Genomic DNA, 17211 nt, shown 5'->3' with positions numbered 1-17211 from the left:
GATCTGCAGAGGGACCTCGAGCAACTAGACAGATGGGCAGAGTCCAATGGGATGGCATTTAACAAGTCCAAGTGCCGGGTGCTGCACAACAACCCCAGGCAGAGCTACAGGCTGGGGTCAGAGTGGCTGGAGAGCTGCCAAACAGAAAGGGACCTGGGGGTGCTGATTGACACCCGCCTAAACATGAGCCAGCAGTGTGCCCAGGTGGCCAAGAGGGCCAATGGGTCCTGGCCTGCATTAGGAATAGTGTGGCCAGCAGGAGCAGGGAAGTCATTGTGCCCCTGTACTCTGCACTGGTTAGGCCACACCTTGAGTCCTGTGTCCAGTTCTGGGCTCCTCAGTTTAAGAAGGACATTGAGACACTTGAAGGTGTCCAGAGAAGGGCAACAAGGCTGGGGAGAGGCCTTGAGCACAGCCCTATGAGGAGAGGCTGAGGGAGCTGGGGTTGTTTAGCCTGGAGAAGAGGAGGCTCAGGGGAGACCTCAGTGCCCTCTACAACTAGCTGAATGGTGGTTGTAGCCAGGAAGGGGTTGGTCTCATCTCTCAGGCAACCAGCACCAGAACAAAAGGACACAGTCTCAAGCTGCGCCAGGAGAAGTTTAGGCTTGAGGTGAGGAGAAAGTTCTTCACTGAGCAAGTTGTTCGTCATTGGAATGTGCTGCCTGGGGAGGTGGTGGAGTCACCATCCCTCGAGGTCTTCAAGAGGAGATTGGATGTGGCACTTGGTGCCATGGTCTAGACATGAGGTTTGTGGTAGCAGGTTGGACTCGATGATCCTCAAGGTCTCTTCCAACCTTGGTGATACCGTGATACTGTGAAAAGCACAGAAAGGTTTGGCCCTGAGAACGATGCTATCTCCGGGCTAGTCTCAACACAATCCAGTTTAATTTCTTTTGCTGAAACTTGGTGGATTAGCATGGAAACAGCAAAAAAAAAAGCTTATTAGTTCTCCACTCTGATGCTATCAAAACTGGAGTACCACATCCAGCTCTGGAGTCCTCAGCACAACACAGACATGAACCTGTTGGAGTGGGTCTAGAGGAGAGGCACAAAAATGATCAGAGGGCTGGAACACCTCTGCAGTGAGGAAAGGCTGAGAGAGTTGAGGATGTTCAGCCTGGAGAAGGCTCCAAAGAGGCTTGCAAGATCATCACATCTGACCGCTGACCCGCACTGCCAAGTCACGACCGAATGATGTCCCCAGCACCACAGAATTGCAGAATCACCAAGGTTGGAAGAGATGTCAAAGATCATCAAGTCCAACCTATCACTCAATACCTCATGACTAAACCATGGCACCAAGTGCCACATCCAATCCCCTCTTGAACACCTCCAGGAATGGTGACTCCACCACTTCCGTGGACAGCACTTTCCAATGGCTAACGACTTTCTGAGTGAAGAACTTTCTCCTCGCCTCAAGCCTAAACTTCCCCTGGCACAGCTTGAGACTGTGTCCTCTTGTTCTGGTGCTGATTTCCTGGGAGAAGAGACCACCCCCCTCCTGGCTACAACCACCCTTCAGGTAGTTGTAGAGAGCAATAAGGTCTCCCCCCCTTCCTTGGGCAGCCTGTTTTAGTGCTTTACACCCCTTTTGGTGAAGAAATGTTTCCTAATATTCAGCCTAAACCTCCCCCACCTCACCTTAAACCCATTTCCTTTTGTCCTATCAGTACTTCCTTGGGATAAGACTGGCGTCCATCTCACTACAGCCTCCTTTCAGGGAGTTTTAGAAAGCTATGTGGCCTCCCCTTAGCCTCCCCTCTACCCTAAACAACCCCAGTTCCCTCAGCTGCTCCTCACAAGACCTGTTCTCCAGACCCATCACCAGCTTCATTGCCCTTCTCTGGAGCTCAATGTCATCATTGTAGTGAGGAGCCCAAAACTGAACCCAGAATTCTATGTGCAGCCTCACTGGTGCCAAGTGCAGGGACACAATCACTTTCCTAGTCCCGTTGGTCACACTATTCTTGATCCAAGCCAGGATGCTGTTGAGCCTTCTCAGCCACATGGGCACACTGCTGGCTCAAGTTCAGTCAGCTGTCCATCAACACTCCCAGGTCTTTCTCTGCCAGGCAGATTTCCAGCCACTCTGCCCTAAGGCTGGGCTGCATCAAGAGAAGTGTGGCCAGCAGGTCATGGGAGGTGATTCTGCCCCTCTACTCAGCTCTGGTGAGACCCCACCTGGACTACTGCATCCAGTTCTGGAGCCCCTATTACAGGGAGGATCTGGAGGTGCTGGAACATGTCCAGAGAAGGGCCACAAGGATGATCAGAGGGCTGGAGCACCTCTCCTATGAAGACAGACTGAGGGAGCTGGGGCTGTTCAGTCTGGAGAAGAGAAAGCTCCAAGGAGACCTCATTGTGGCTTTCCAGTATCTGAAGGGGGCCTATGAGAAAGCTGGTGAGGGACTTTTTAGGCTGTCAGGCAGTGATAGGACTAGGGAGAATGGAACAAAACTAGAAATGGGTAGATTCAGATTGGATGTTAGGAAGAAGTTCTTCCCCATGAGGGTGGTGAGACACTGGCACAGGTTGCCCAGGGAGGTGGTATAAGCCCCATCCCTGGAGATTTTTAAGGCCAGGCTGGATGTGGCTCTGATTCTATGATGCTAAGTCTGGAGCATGGATTCGGGTTGTTGTGACCCTAGTGCAGGGCCCGGCACTTGCCCTTGTTGAGCCTGTGTCCGCCCAGCCACCCGAGCCCTCCTCTCCGCGTCCCGGCCACCTCCTTCGGCGGCCGCTGGGTGGCGCTGTTAGCTCGCGGGACGCGGCTGCGCCCGGCACCGAGGCTGCCGCGTCCGCAGTACTGGGCAGACGCTCTCCGGGCCTGGGGCTGAGAGTCTGCTCGCCGCTGCTTGCTGCCTCGGTCCGGCCGCCGGCCGCGGGCACCACCGCTTGTCCTCCCGGCCTGGGCCGAAGGGTAGAACCCCGAGCTTCCCATCGCCTCTCCGGCCGCGGGCAGCGCCCGCTCCGAGCTCCGTCAGCGCCCGGCCCCTCCGCCCAGTGTCTGAGGGGATCCTTCCCTCTTCGAAGGGCTTAAAAAAACGGAGAGAAGGTGGTTTGGGAGCCAGACGGCTGCATCTTCAATGCTGTCTGGGTGTTGGTTAAAGAGTTTGGATGGCAGCTCTGGGTACGGTTAGGAGGCTTTGGGAGAAATGGTTCTGCAAAACTGACATATGGCCTCGTCTTATCTAAAAATCCTTTTAAATAGTGAAAAGTGGTATTTGTCCGTAGGGAGGAAAAATAAAGGACTTTTAAATACAAGGGAAAGAGTATGAAGGGGAAGAGTATGAAGGAGAACAATTGTTCATAGCTAAGTATGAGGAAAAATGTAGGAGAAGGGGTCCGGAGTGGGGGGGGCGGCTGCCTGCAAGAGCCGGAGCGCTGATTATTAGAGTGAAATGTGAGGACTGCTGGGGGAAGGCAGAACGAAACCCATCACCGGGCAGAGCTAACGGAGGCCGGCGGTGAGGCGGGCGGTTCGGCCGCTTCGGCCGCTTCCATCTGTTCTCTCCCGGTAGCAGGGCCCTTCTCAGTCCTGCTTCATTTCAGCTTCCCCTTCCCAGGAACCTTGTCGGGATTTCGGCGCGGTGTCCCGAGAGACCCTGTGTTTGGGTGGGTGATAGCAAGATGCGAGCAGCGTTGGGAGGTGGGAGTCATCTAAAAATGGTCCCCGTTTCAGACTGCATCCCTTCAACCACGGCAGCCTGGCTGGGCTTTAAAAAAAATAATCCTTTGTTTTCTCTGTCAGGATAGATACTTTACGATGAAGTTCTGTATTCAGCCTCTTTTGCTTGCTTGTCACTGCCTGCTTTCCTTTCAGCCTTTACTAGTGTGTGTTTAGCCGATTCTCTTTGAGAGGTGCCTGGAGCTATCTATGCTTAGTGTTACTACATGTATATAAATGCGTGTGTGTAAGTGGGCATAGGTGCACGGCTTTATCCATATCTATACCACTTACCACAGCCCACAAACCTGTATTTGAGTGCTCTTTGAGCATGCATATGCATGCAGATAGATGCCTCCAGACAGGCACATATTGTATAGTAGACTGGAACAGATAATTTCACAGAATGCAGAAATAAACTGAGCAGGAATCAGTGAGAAAAAGGAAAGGAAAGGAAAGGAAAGGAAAGGAAAGGAAAGGAAAGGAAAGGAAAGGAAAGGAAAGGAAAGGAAAGGAAAGGAAAGGAAAGGAAAGGAAAGGAAAGGAAAGGAAAGGAAAGGAAAGGAAAGGAAAGGAAAGGAAAGGAAAGGAAAGGAAAGGAAAGGAAAGGAAAGGAAAGGAAAGGAAAGGAAAGGAAAGGAAAAATGGAAAAAGAAAGGAAGAAAAAGAAATGAAGTGAGAAAGGAAGAAAAAGAAAATAAAAGAAGAAAATAAAAAAAAGAGGAGAAAAGAAAATAAAAGAGGAGAAAAGAAAAGAGGAGAAAAGAAAAGAGGAGAAAAGAAAAGAGGAGAAAAGAAAAGAGGAGAAAAGAAAAGAGGAGAAAAGAAAAGAAAGGAGGAGAAAAGAAAAGAAAAGAAAAGAAAAGAAAAGAAAAGAAAAGAAAAGAAAAGAAAAGAAAAGAAAAGAAAAGAAAAGAAAAGAAAAGAAAAGAAAAAAGAAAAGAAAAGAAAAGAAAAGAAAAGAAAAGAAAAGAAAAGAAAAGAAAAGAAAAAAGAAAAGAAAAGAGAAAAGATAAGAGAAAAGAAAAAAGGAAACATTGCTCGACTGTTAGTGTCTGAACACAAAGTGAGTTTTTGTCTCAGCGATTAATCTCCCTAGGAGCAGCAAACTGAATATCCTAAACTGGTGTTAAAAGCCAAGAATATCTGTTTCTTAAAGCAGAAGGAGTGTTTTCTTACTGCGGAAAATGAAATCAGATTTAAGGACCAGCGTTTTTGTACAGCAGGGTCGGATGGCCAAAGGGAAATAGTCTGCACACGCGTCGCCTTTTAGGATAGGGAGCTATAAGCAAACAGAGGTTAACGCCTGCCTCTTTTATATAACTGGGAGGGGGGGGGGGGAAGGGGGGGGGGGGAAGGAAAAAAGAAAGAAAGGAGGGGGGAAAGTGTCTTTTGTGAAGTCCGTACACTGCAAATCCAGCCGAGTTCCCATAACTAGAGGAAATGAAAAAATGCTTTGGTTTGAGAGGACGAGTCCTTTATTTCCCTTTCTGGATAAATTTCATGTGTTTTCCCAACACTCCAGCTTCAGGACATGCCTTCTGAAACACAAACACAGGCATAACTCGTACACGCACATGCACATAGACAGATAAAGATGTGTGTTAAAACCTGACACGGGGTGGGGGGAAGAGCAGGAGAGAGAGAGAGAGGGAGAGAGAGAGATCTCCTCCTACCTGGAGCCACAGATTGCAAGATACGTAGTGTTACCTGGGGAAGTCAGAACAAGTAAAAACACATTGAACTGCACAGCTCTATGAGGCAGTTGATGAAGATCAGTGTTCGTTCATTTTCTCCCTCAGACTATCTGTCTTGGGGTTTTGTTTCACCGTTTTGAGCAGCTCCTTCTGGTGTTGGGTTGGGGTTTGGGGTTTTTTGTTGTTGTTGTTGTTGTTCTTTTTTTTTTTTTTCCTCTTCCTCTTTAGCTTTTATATTGGAGCCAGTTTCAGTCACCATGGCTCTGGGAAGAGCTGCTTATCTGCACAGCGTCGTTTTTTTACAGTTCGGGCAGCTTCGCTCTTGGGTAGCTTCAGCAATGCTCTTGACTGGGATTTAATTGACAAGATCAGTTCGACTTTTTGTGCAATTTTTATGGCTCAGTCCATTCTCTAGATCATGCACAGAAACTTTCAGAAGTGGATTTTCTACGTGTTTCTATGCTTTGGAGTCATCTATGTCAAATTAGGGTAAGTCCTCGTGCACGACAAATCTTCTTTTGGCTTTTGGGTCACATTATTTACAGAATTGAGGGGAAAATTTTGCAAAGGAAAATTAAAGAGAGAAAGAGAAAGAAAGAAAGAAAGAAAGAAAGAAAGAAAGAAAGAAAGAAAGAAAGAAAGAAAGAAAGAAAGAAAGAAAGAAAGAAAGAAAGAAAGAAAGAAAGAAAGAAAGAAAGAAAGAAAGAAAAGAAAGAAAGAAAGAAAATAAAGAAAGAAAGAAAGAAAGAAAGAAAGAAAGAAAGAAAGAAAGAGGAAGAGAGAGAGAGAAAGGAAGGAAGGAAGGAAGGAAGAAAGAAAGAAAGAAAGAAGAAGAGAAAGAAAAGAAAGAAGAAAGAAAGAAAAGAAAGAAAGAAAGAAAGAAAGAAAGAAAGAAAGAAAGAAAGAAAGAAAGAAGAAAGAAAGAAAGAAAGAAAGAAAGAAAGAAAGAAAGAAAAAGAAAGAAAGAAAGAAAGAAAGAAAGAAAGAAAGAAAGAAAGAAAGAAAAGAAAGAAAAGAAAGAAAGAAAGAAAGAAAGAAAGAAAGAAAGAAAGAAAGAAAGAAAGAGAAAGAAAGAAAGAGAAAGAAAGAAAATAAATAGGTGATTATTTCTCTATTTCTCTTTCTCTCTCCTCCCTGCTTCCCGGGTGTCCCAGCGCTGGCAGCCCCCCGAGGACGCCTACGTTTGTCCCCGGCGCTGGGGCAGTGTGGCAGGGCGATGCCCAACTGCTCCAGCAGTGCCAAGCCTGGAGGGAGCCGGTCGCGGGTGATGACAGATCCTTTTATTTTGTACTGCTTAAGCGAACTTAAATATTATCTCTGGCGTATAGTACCCTAAAAAAATTTTTTTAAAGGCAGCCTGACAGAGTTAACTCAGCCACTGCTGTTGGGACAATAGAGCAGAGCTTAAGTATTAAAAAGGCAAAAGGGGCGGGAGGAGGGGAATCCCTGCTCTGAACTTGCACTCAGGGATTTGTTTTATGCAGGCCTAGACACAATTTGCGTTTCTATCCGTCACAGGGACGTGTTGAAATTAACTTGACAACTGGTCCGGCTACCTCTGCGCTGCAGCGCCCGGGAAAGCCGAGCAGGCTCCGCCGCCGAGGCTGGCTCAGGGGCCAGCAGGCCGACGGGTAGCGGGGGCTCCCGGAAAGCTTTCTGTTTGCTCATCGATGTTCGATCACCGCGATCGAGATCACACTGTTACTTTAGTTGCCAAGTTTCTCTCTCTCTCCCTCTGCCTCTCACCGCCCCCCCGCTCCGTTCCCCCCACACCCCCCCGTACCTGTATGCCCTTATTAATATAGCTCGTCGCAGTAGGCTGACTTGAGTTGAATTTCCACATTCCTGAGCCCCAGCCGAGTCCTTACCTGTCGAGCTACAAACTCTTTAAAGATCCTGTCTTTGCATAGCTGCGGGATTTTTTTTTTCTAAATGATCAAGAATGCATAAGGTGAGTTGCAATCCAAAAAAATCCCGCTTGCTTCCCACCTTGAAATCAATACGAAGAGGTGGTGAGGGGGAGCCAAGAGGCACCCCTCAAAGGCAGGAGAGCAACGGCAGTCCCTGGAGCGACATGCCTGCAGCACGATGCAGCACCCCGAAACGAGAGGGCAGCGACAAGAAGGGAGGTACCTGGCCGGGTCACCGGAACCTTCTGGGGCCACACAGTCCTCCCTCCTTGACGCTGCCTGCTGCTAGGGGCACGATGCGCAGCTGGGGACAGCCCCGTCCCCGCTGTCAGCAGCCCCGTGGAGAGGCGAGGAGGAGGGGGCTGGAGGGGAAAGGGAGGGAATCAGCAAGAGGGAGCACGCCAGAGCCAAGGATTAAGGTTACACCGGGGGCGGAGGGAATTAAATCAGGCTCCTCTGAGATGAGAAGGGAAGCGGAGCTGCCCAAGCAGCGTCGGTGCCCCCAGCCGGGAGCTGCCCCAGCCGCGGGCAGCAAGGACAGGGCTTCCCCGTTCGCAGGGCGCCGGCGAACGCCACGGGCTACTTTTTCCGCAGTGTCCCCGGCAGGTTGCTCGGCGGGCACCCGCCGGATTGCATCCCTCCGTGTGTGTTTGTTTAGTTATTTTTGGCACGGCTCTCGGCCCGCCCCCACAGCCACAGGTGCCGCCGCGGGGGACGGCGGAGCGCGGCGCTGCCCTGCAGGCGACCCGCGGAGGATGCACACGCTAGGAGAAGGTGGGGAATGGTGTCCCCCGCGCTGCCTTCTGCCCTGGCCGGTGCACATGCCCGGGAGAGTCCCACATCCCGCCTGCTAGAGTCAGGAGAGTATTTTCGGTTCTCTAACCTCAGGAGGGCTAAATACCTGCGCCGTCTTTTGTCGTAGATGTGGTCTGCAGCAGTGAGCTCTGTCGTCCTCCAAGCTCAGACTGATAGGAGTTTTAGATGGGAAGGAAATTTGGTGAGGCTGTGCATCCCTAAATGAAGTGACGATGGGGGCACGCCATCTACTTCAATAGCTGGAGGGCTTGATACAACACATCGCTCGCAGACAGGCAGGCGAGCTCAGAGAAAAGGCTCTGCAGAGTGAGGGTAATGGTATTGCTATTCGCTTTCACTGCGGTTTTATTTTAAAGGGAAGAGAAGACCGGGCACATGCTACAGCCCGGAAGGCAGATCTCTTTTCGAAATTGATTGAGGCTGTTCTATAAAGGAATTCAGGACAAAAATCACAAGAATGCCGTTGGACTGAGCCTGGAAGCACAACCGAGTAGACAGTAGGAACAGTAAAAGCCCTTACAGACATCCTATCAGATCCATCACCGTGCCTGTAAGGCGATGAGGATACTTCACTTTCTCTGAACAATAGGAGAGAAATTTGCTCTGAGATCCAGGGCTACTTCTAGGATAGGCATGTGGGATGCAATTATGTCTTCTTTCATCAGCCACTGGAACTACCATTTTGTTGAAACCGTATCCTTTGAGTGTAATGATACCTTTTCTAGTGAGCTCTTTGCGTAGAGAAAGGGGGAAGATGAAGTCAGATCAAACATAGTTCGTCTCCCAGTGCATTAGGTTTCTTTCACAGAGTGAAGGAGAGAGCCGTTGTGTCAAAAGAGGTTTGATTTGGCAGGGGTTTTTTTTCTTTCTTTCTCTTTTTTCTTTCTCTTTGCTGTGTTCTCTTTGCACGTGTTCATGTCTTAATAAAACGTGCCAAAAGCTCCACTTGCGGTGGCAAACGTGAGACCGAAGGGAGAGAAAAGAACGTAGCACACAGGTATTCAGCCAGCTGTTGGACGGGGTGAGAAGAGTGTCCAATTGGGGTGATATGACAGAGTATCATAAAGTAGCCGCTACGCCCAGTTAGGAGGAGAGAGGAAGATCCCGCTCAGGTAGTCCTTTCTCTCAGTGAATTCCCCTTGTTCCTATTTCTGTTTCCTATCCCCGAGTTTCCTCGAAAGAGAGGCATAAGGTGAAGCATCCCATGATATTTCTGTCGATGACGTTTCTGTCCAGGCACCAAAGCATAAGGCGTCTGCAACCCTGCTGACCCCACGTATCCCCCCGCGAAAATAGATACCATCAAATATTGACCTCGGTTAGCAGCAGGACCGAAACAGAAATATTTCCCACAAAGGTCGCAGAGCACTCGGCTCCCGTTTAATTAAGAAATGCATCGGAAGTTAAAAATCACAGCTGTACCACAGATGCAGATCACTGCGTGTGTGTTCTGGGGATGCGTGGTGTGACCTTCGGAAAGACGGAACCGCGGGTAGTGCCTGGCTCGGGGCTCTGGAAGCAAACGTCACCTTTTACCCCTGTGTCTTCTCTGGAGGTAAAAAAGGGGAGCGGCTGGGGCAGCGGAGAGGACATCCCCGCTCCAGCGGGAAGGAGGTCAAGGTGCGGTTCGAGGGATACAGGCAGCGGAAGCTGGCGCTTCCCAAAGGATCAACGAAAGGCGGCCGCACTCCTCCAGAAAAGGGCGGGGAAACTTCCTCGGTGCCCCTGCGGCAAAGCCGAACGGAGCTGCGGCCTGAGGGACTGGGGCCCTGCTCCCCAACTCCGACCCTTCCCGGGGAGGCCGGGGTACGTCGCTCCTTCTCGAGGCTCCAGGGGACTGAGCGGCGGGAAACGGACCAGCAGTCGCGGCTCCCTGCCCCTGTGCCGAAGAGCTTTGCGCCCTTCACGGCAAACACCAACGACATCCCGCTCACCTCGCCCGTCCCCGGCGAGCAGCCTTCCCTCCGGTCTTCCGGCAGGCAGCTGCTGGGACGCAACCTCGACGACGAGCACCACGTGGCAGCGCCGGGAGCCCCGGCGAGGCTGCGGACCCCCGGGAAGACACCCGCCGGGTTTATGCTCGAAGCTCCAAACGGTGCGGCTGCGACACCGGGGCTACCTGGCACAGTCCCCAAAGTGAGGACAAAACGTTCCTCGGCCCCTCCACTGGGAGCCTCCGTTATGCTGCAAACCAGACACACGCTCATTTGAAGGGGCTCGTCATTTCCCTCATGCCTCTTTCCCCTGACACAAGACTTGCAGCTCAGTATACAAGAAATACCTGGTTCCGACCAGAAAGGGGCCCGGTGTGTTGCTCACCCGGCGTACCTGCAAAGCTCTTGCCGGCTTGTGACACGTTCTTGTGCTGGACATTCCACATATTTGGGGTAAGAAGGAAAGTGCAACTGGGAATAGGCGGAAAGAAAAGAAAAGGGGGGGGGGGGGGGGAAAGAAAAGAAAAGAAAAGAAAAGAAAAGAAAAGAAAAGAAAAGAAAAGAAAAGAAAAGAAAAGAAAAGAAAAGAAAAGAAAAGAAAAGAAAAGAAAAGAAAAGAAAAGAAAAGAAAAGAAAAGAAAAGAAAAGAAAAGAAAAGAAAAGAAAAGAAAAGAAAAGAAAAGAAAAGAAGAAAATAAAAAGGAAAACTCAAGAAAACTCTATTCATGCCTGTTCTGCTTCATCTGCACGACTACGATGTCAGCAACCATTTCAGTGCAGTTCTGCCCCTGTTTTGTCCAAAATGCACGTCTCTGTGGAAGAACGACAGAAGCTGACATGCTCATATTAGGTGTTACTGATAGTACCCTCTTGTTCAATGCCACACTATTTTATTGAAGGGAATACATTCGTCTTCAGACAACAAAACGAGTGCACGTCTTCCTGCCCGTGGCTGACACACGTATAGAAAGCATTTGAATGTAATTTAGCAAGTTCTCATCATCATCATAATCATTATTTTTTTTTTCCGACGTGTGCTTCCGAGCCGTGCTGTAGAGTAAAATTTGAAATTTCTGCAAAAAACCGGCTCGATTTGGTTTGTTTTAAACGTGTCTCCTGCCACAATACAGCCGAGCTGTGGATAAAACCAGATTCAATCAGAAAACTGTGGAGATTGGTAAACTGGCTTTGTTTCGACTGGACTGGGTCAAACTCTGCCGGCACCATTTCGAAGTTTTCCAGCGCCAGTATTTACTTTGCATATCTACAATTCACATTTCAACACCCCACCACCACCACCCCCTTCCCGGCACATCTTTGAAAGCAGATGCACACTGAAAAATGTATCAGAAGCCCAACAAATGCTAGAAATAAAACGTCAAAAGGGTCTATCCGCTCTCCTAGTTCACATTAAGCACAGCTCCTCCAGCCACAGCCTCCACGCCTAAGCGTGAAAACGGTCATTACATGTGTATAACTATATGTCTATACACATATGCACAGGCACACACTTGCAGAAGTATAAATACGACAGTTTTAGAATCTCACAGAATTATGGACACGACGATTCTGGGATGTAAACAATCGTTGAAGGTATAAGGTCTCTCTCTTACTAAACAAGATTAGCGTTTCTGTGTAGATGAAAGCGGTTACATGAAGTGAAAGCCCGAGAAGATTTCTTTTATCATCTCATGTTGAGCGGCAGAAAACGTTTTCACACCGGTTCTGCAGTTTCTGTTCCATCCGAAGGAGTATTTCGTTGTGTCACGGAATCAGCTGCGCCCATGTGCCGGGACCGGTTAACTGGAGGAGGTGTTCCCAGGTTGTTTGGAAGAGCTCTTGGCTAGGAAAGCTGTTTCAGTCATCAGGCAAATAACCTGACACTAACATTTACAAACCCTGCTGACTGAGGAGACATCTGAACCCGGTTCTTGCTCTTTTCGGCTGCATTGGTGGTAAACTACCTGCAGTGCACCTTTCTTTCTTTCTTTCTTTTTTCTTGTTTTTGAGGATTCGTTTTCAAACCCTAATGCAGGCATCAACAGCGCACGCCTTTTCCACTTTCCACCATCCATCTCTCCCACCACTACAGCTTTTTTATTTTATTTTTTTTTCTTCCTTTTTTTTTTTTCTTTTCCTTTTTTTTTTTCCCCCTCCGGAAAAGAAGGACGAACGCCCAACGAGGCAAAAAGGAATAGCGACCTGTTGCTTGCACAGTTGGAGGTACACAGGGCGAAGGGCTCCCACTAGCCGGAGCGGGGAAGGGTCGAGCATTCGCTTTCCCCGCAGATCTCCGGTGCCGAGGGGCAGCAGCCATTCTGCTTGAAGGAAAGGCAACTAACCTGCCGGGAAACGTCTCTCCGGACTGGCATCTTCTCATGAAGAGGGAGAGAGAAAAGAGGAGATGCCGGCTCTGTTCCTGCGGGAGAGGTGTGGGGACCCGGGAGCCGCCGGCAGACGTCCCCCCTCATCCCCCTACACCGGCTGTTCAGTCCTTTCCCTCCCCTTCTCTCACGCCAAATCCAATCTCGCCAGGAAGCTACGAGTGTTCATGTCTTTATTTCTCACTCAGGCGGGCTACCACAACACATACGTCTTTTTTCCCCCCCCCCCCTTTTTTTTTTTTTTTTTTTAAAGATCTGCCTGAAACCAGAGCTTCATTTTCAACACCGAGGACAAACAAGAGCCAAACCCCTGCCGAGGCTGAAGGGACGGCGGAGCCCTTCGGGGGAACTGGGACTGCCGCCCATAATAAAGCAATTAACCGAGAGCGGAGCTGGGAGCTGCCAGCTCCTTTGGGATCTCTCCCAGGGCGAGCTGAAAGGGTGCCCACGCCAGCCGCGGGGAGCCAGCCGCCCGCAGCCCACTGAGCGGCGGGGAAGAGCTTTGAGAACGTCCCGTGAAGCGGGTGAGGAGCGCTGGCGTATCGAGAGGGCTCAGCCATGGAGCGCGGATTGATTGCAACCCGGGCTAGATCAGTGTCTCTCCATTGTCATTCTCCCCTTAAAAAAAAAAAAAAAAAAAAAAAAAAAGAGAGAGAGAGAGAGAGAGGAGAGAAAAAAAGTAGGCGGATTGCAAGTGAGTGACTGCCCAATGGCAGCCCCGAGTCTCAGGAGAGTTACAGAGAGAGGGAGAGAGAGAGAGAGGCACTTTCTGCCATCCAAATCCCTTAAACCATCCTCATTCCAACACGAGAACCCACTGTAACAACTTCCAACCACTGAGACATGACAGGCAGGAGCTCAGAGGCAGCAGCAGCGAGAGCAGCAGCAGCAGCACATACTCTGCACAGGGAGCAGCATTAGCACCAGGGGAATACTAGGCACAACAATACAAACAAACAAACAAACAGACAAAGCCCCCCCAAACCCAAGGGACTGGATTCCAACTCAGATTCAAGCCACATCTGACACCAAAAAGGGTGGGGAATTACGACCGGGGGGGCCCAGAAAGGAATAACCAAGGAAGAGAACTCCAAGAGTGTAAACGGAATTCAGCCATGATCCTTTTTTCATCTCGCAGTGTGTTACTCTCAGTGTATTACCCTCAGATTTTCCTCATCCTTACCAGTGGGAGTTACCTGTAAGTGATCCAGATTTATTTATTTATTTATTTATTTATTTATTTATTTATTCTTAAAAAAAATACTGCTTGAAATGACCCCGCCAACAGCTACGCAGGGGCAATGCGCAAAGCAAGGAGAGCGAGCCGGGAGAAACCAGCACGGGCGGCAGCTCTGTGCTGCGCGTAGTGGTGACGATGATGGTGGTGGCGTCGGAGGTGCTGTACTGGTGGTGGTGGTGCTGGCGCTGCTGCTAGGAGCCTGGCCGGGGGAAGGTACACACCGCCAGGTAACTCCCGGGGCTGCTCCGCCGACGAGGCCGGGGCCCGACGTGCCCGCAGCAGGGGCGGCGCACCTAGCAGGGCGGTTGGGCATGGAGCGGTCGGCGTCTTCCCTGGGGACTCCGACCCCGACTCCTCCTCCTCCTGCCAAACCGGAGATGGGCATCGCTTCGCTCTCGCCGGGGCAAGTGTATTTCTGCGAGGAGATTCCGGAGAGCCGGACGGGTGGCTGGGTGTTACTTCAGCCGGCGGCGAGCGCCCTGCCTCGCAGCCCCGGGAAAAGCCCCCGGGCCGCGGAGGTGCTTGCTAGCCCGGCTGCTTTTGCTCCGGAGGGATCTCCAGTCCCGCAGTTAGAGCTGGCTCCAGGACCTTTTCCTTGTGAGGAAGGGGGTGGAGGTAGGGGTGGGGGAAATGAGAGTCGGTGGGTGGGACTGGAGGAAGTTTCGGTCCCTCTTTTCTTTCTTTCTTTCTTTTTTTTTTTTTTAATATCTATATCTGTGTCTAACGTTGCAGTGGATAAGTAGCGGCTGAGCTAGTCCATGCGGGCTGTGGAGGGACTATCCGCCGCCGTGCTCCTACAGGTCCCCCGGCAGGTCTCCGTCCCCGTCGGGCTCAGCGTTAGGGGGTCGGGGGTGGTGGGCCGGGGTCTCCGAACCGGCCAGCCACCGTGCCGAGTGGTGCTGAGCCCGACCGGGTTGCCGGGGCTTCTGCCAAGGGTTTCTACTTGGCCGTACTTTCGGGCGGCCGTGGGGAGAGAAGGGCGCTGGGGGCTGCAGGTTCCCCCCAGGAGGTGGATGCAGTTTAAAATCGAGACCCTTCTTGCTTCCTTCCTTCAGACCCCCGCCTCAGCCTCCCCCACCCCACCTCAGTCCCAGGGTGCGGCGTGTCCTTCCGTGCCGGGATTCGAGGATTGGGCCCGGGAGAGCTCTGGGAAGTTGCGGACAGTTGTGATTCGGCCCCGGAGCTTGGCTCGGTTTGCGGTGGGGAAAAACTGCCTCGGTATCTCCAGTCTCGTATTTCGGCTGCAGGGGCCGAAGGGATTTCCCTTCTCTTCCACCCCTGTGCCGAGATCGGACCCTTTTGCACCCCGGCGGGTGCTAAATTTGAGCTCCTACCAGCGAACCGTGTGTGGATTTTTATATCTGTACATTTATTTTATCTTTTCTCTGCATGCATGCAGGGGAACACACCCTCATAAACACGCACGTGTGTATCTGGTCTTGTGTTTGTGTGCATCTGCTGCGGGCTACAGAAAAGTATAACCCATCCCTATGGAAGAAAAGTGGGAACAAACGCACCCGTAAAAAGAAACCGACCACCTATTTCTACAGTCTTAATTCTTTATGAAATGTACATGGGTTGGCTACCATTTTTTTTTAAGGCGCTTGTTCTAGGGAAACACATTAGTTTTAGTTCTGTTGGGCCGTATTGACTAAACCAAATCGCCAGAGCTGCCTGTTTCTACTCACAGGCGGAATGCATCTGCTGGTAGCTGACCAATAGCTTGTAAAACAATACAAATAAAAATTGTAATGCTTATCCTTTTTATTTTTTTTTCCCTTTAACAAACCAACCCCCAAACAAAACAGCCCAAAACAAACCCCAAAACAAACCAACCAACCAACCCACCCCAAAACAACAGGAGAAAAGAGTCATAATAAATAAATGAATACACGCTTTTAATATAAGCGTAGCCATATTTTTCTGAAAACCGTAGGAAATTACTATCCTACAAAGTTTTCCTTCTATAAATAGTTCAAATCTTGAAACAAAAGTTTTAAACCGCACACCAGATGCTGGGATGCTGGTGGTTTCCCTTGCTGTGTGACATAATTATAAGGTCTGAAAGCAAAAGCTATAGAAGTATAATAATAATACTAAGGCGACTGCTGAGGGGAAATACAAGGGAAGCAATGCCTGCTTTATTTAGAGCGAACTGCTTGGGGATCTTTTCAGCTCTGCCCCGCCACAATGAGAAGTCGTTGCGGATAAATAATGCTCCCTCGCCTTTCCCTATGCCATCCCCAGTTCATCCCCTCAGCGGCAGGTCACTGGGAGCTGGACCCGCGGAGCCAGAGCCGATCTGACTATTGCAGTCCAGCAGAGCAGAAGGGAAAGGGATCAGGAGGTGAAACCCAACAAAGGGGAGCCCCAAACCAACGCGCACCTCCCTCCATCCATCACTCCAGAGTCGGGGAAGAGGTTGACCGGCCCTTCCCCCTATCCCACCCCCGCTTCCCGCCGCCTACCCCATACCAGTCTTGCTGTATGTCAGCTGGGTCCCCCTCCTTCGCCCCTAGTAAGCGGGGAGAGCCGGGTACGCTGCGATGCTTCGCCCTCGCTCCCGTTTGAAAGTCAAAAAAAGAGGAGTTATTTCAGTGCTTAATGGATAGTAGACTAGCGAACTTGCGGTGTTTATCTTGTGGTTAAATATACTTCTCTGGCTTACTAATGGTAGCTTTTGAAGATTAAAGCATAGTAGAGCCTGTTCGAGTCATTATCTTCTGATGTCTGTTCCTGCTACCCTCGCGCTCTGGAGGGGAGAATGCTTCCCAAGCTGCTGTTTAGTGAGTTCTCATGGACTGTCAATGGTTATGTTAATTTTGCCCGAGATCTCTATCATCTTTTGGCTATGGGAACAACTCTTAGGTTTCGGAGTTGCTGGTCCTTCAGGAATAAAGACGAAACTACCGGGAGCAAAATGTAGTCGACGACCAGAGGGTGCCTGCACTCTGCCTCTCTTACGTGTGAACTGGGGTGACATGCATGATGCAGCTTGGTTATTCTGCTAGAGAAGCCGAAAAGCAAAAGCCCCATCGTAAGGAAATGGGTTTTTCAGAGTCAAAAGGGCAATGATGGAATGAAATTCCATTTTCAGATTGAAAGAGGCACCGAGACCTCAGTGTTTTGTGTGCAGCTGCTGTGAAGAAAATGAAGTTGTTGTAGACTACATCCAAAATCATTTTAAAGATCATTTTAAAATCAGTTTCTGTATTGTAAGTATGCTATTAGATAAAGTAATCTTCCTTGGCATGCTTTCCTACTAACCTTCAGCCTTCTGAGACACTGTCAGCATTTTCACAACCAGAAGTGATTAGTGTCTGACTTTTGGAGGAGGAAAATTGACTTCAGCTAGACAAGCTGGTAGTGGAATGATTGATGCATTTAAACGTTCTGGACATATTTTGGTAATCCAATTATATGTTTAAAGTATAAACCTGACATTTAATAATATCAATGTAATTAGTGTAAGTGTCTAAGCCCCAGGATTGTATAGAGTACTGTCTGCCTGTGTATCTGGGCACAGATACATATTTAGCTTCTTCTAAAGAAGATGGTGCTAG

At 49.7% G+C, this 17211-nt stretch overlaps 1 protein-coding gene across 2 annotated transcripts in view; it reads left to right on the top strand.

Annotated features, from left to right (window-relative positions):
• The first annotated feature begins 5676 nt into the window (after positions 1-5676).
• The window catches only part of WNT7B (Wnt family member 7B), a 133920-nt gene continuing 122385 nt past the window's right edge, over positions 5677-17211 (top strand). The window contains exon 1 of one of the 2 annotated variants that reach the window (XM_054173816.1): positions 5677-5853. In XM_054173816.1, coding sequence (XP_054029791.1) covers positions 5783-5853 — 71 coding nt within the window. In that variant the 5' untranslated portion in view covers positions 5677-5782. Of the gene's footprint in view, positions 5854-13395; positions 13607-17211 lie in introns of those variants that run through there. The other variant, XM_054173813.1, reaches the window with a different exon arrangement.

The sequence above is a fragment of the Dryobates pubescens genome, chromosome 27 (assembly GCF_014839835.1).
Source record: "Dryobates pubescens isolate bDryPub1 chromosome 27, bDryPub1.pri, whole genome shotgun sequence".
Lineage (NCBI taxonomy): Eukaryota > Metazoa > Chordata > Aves > Piciformes > Picidae > Dryobates > Dryobates pubescens.
This window is presented reverse-complemented; position numbering and strand designations above follow the sequence as displayed.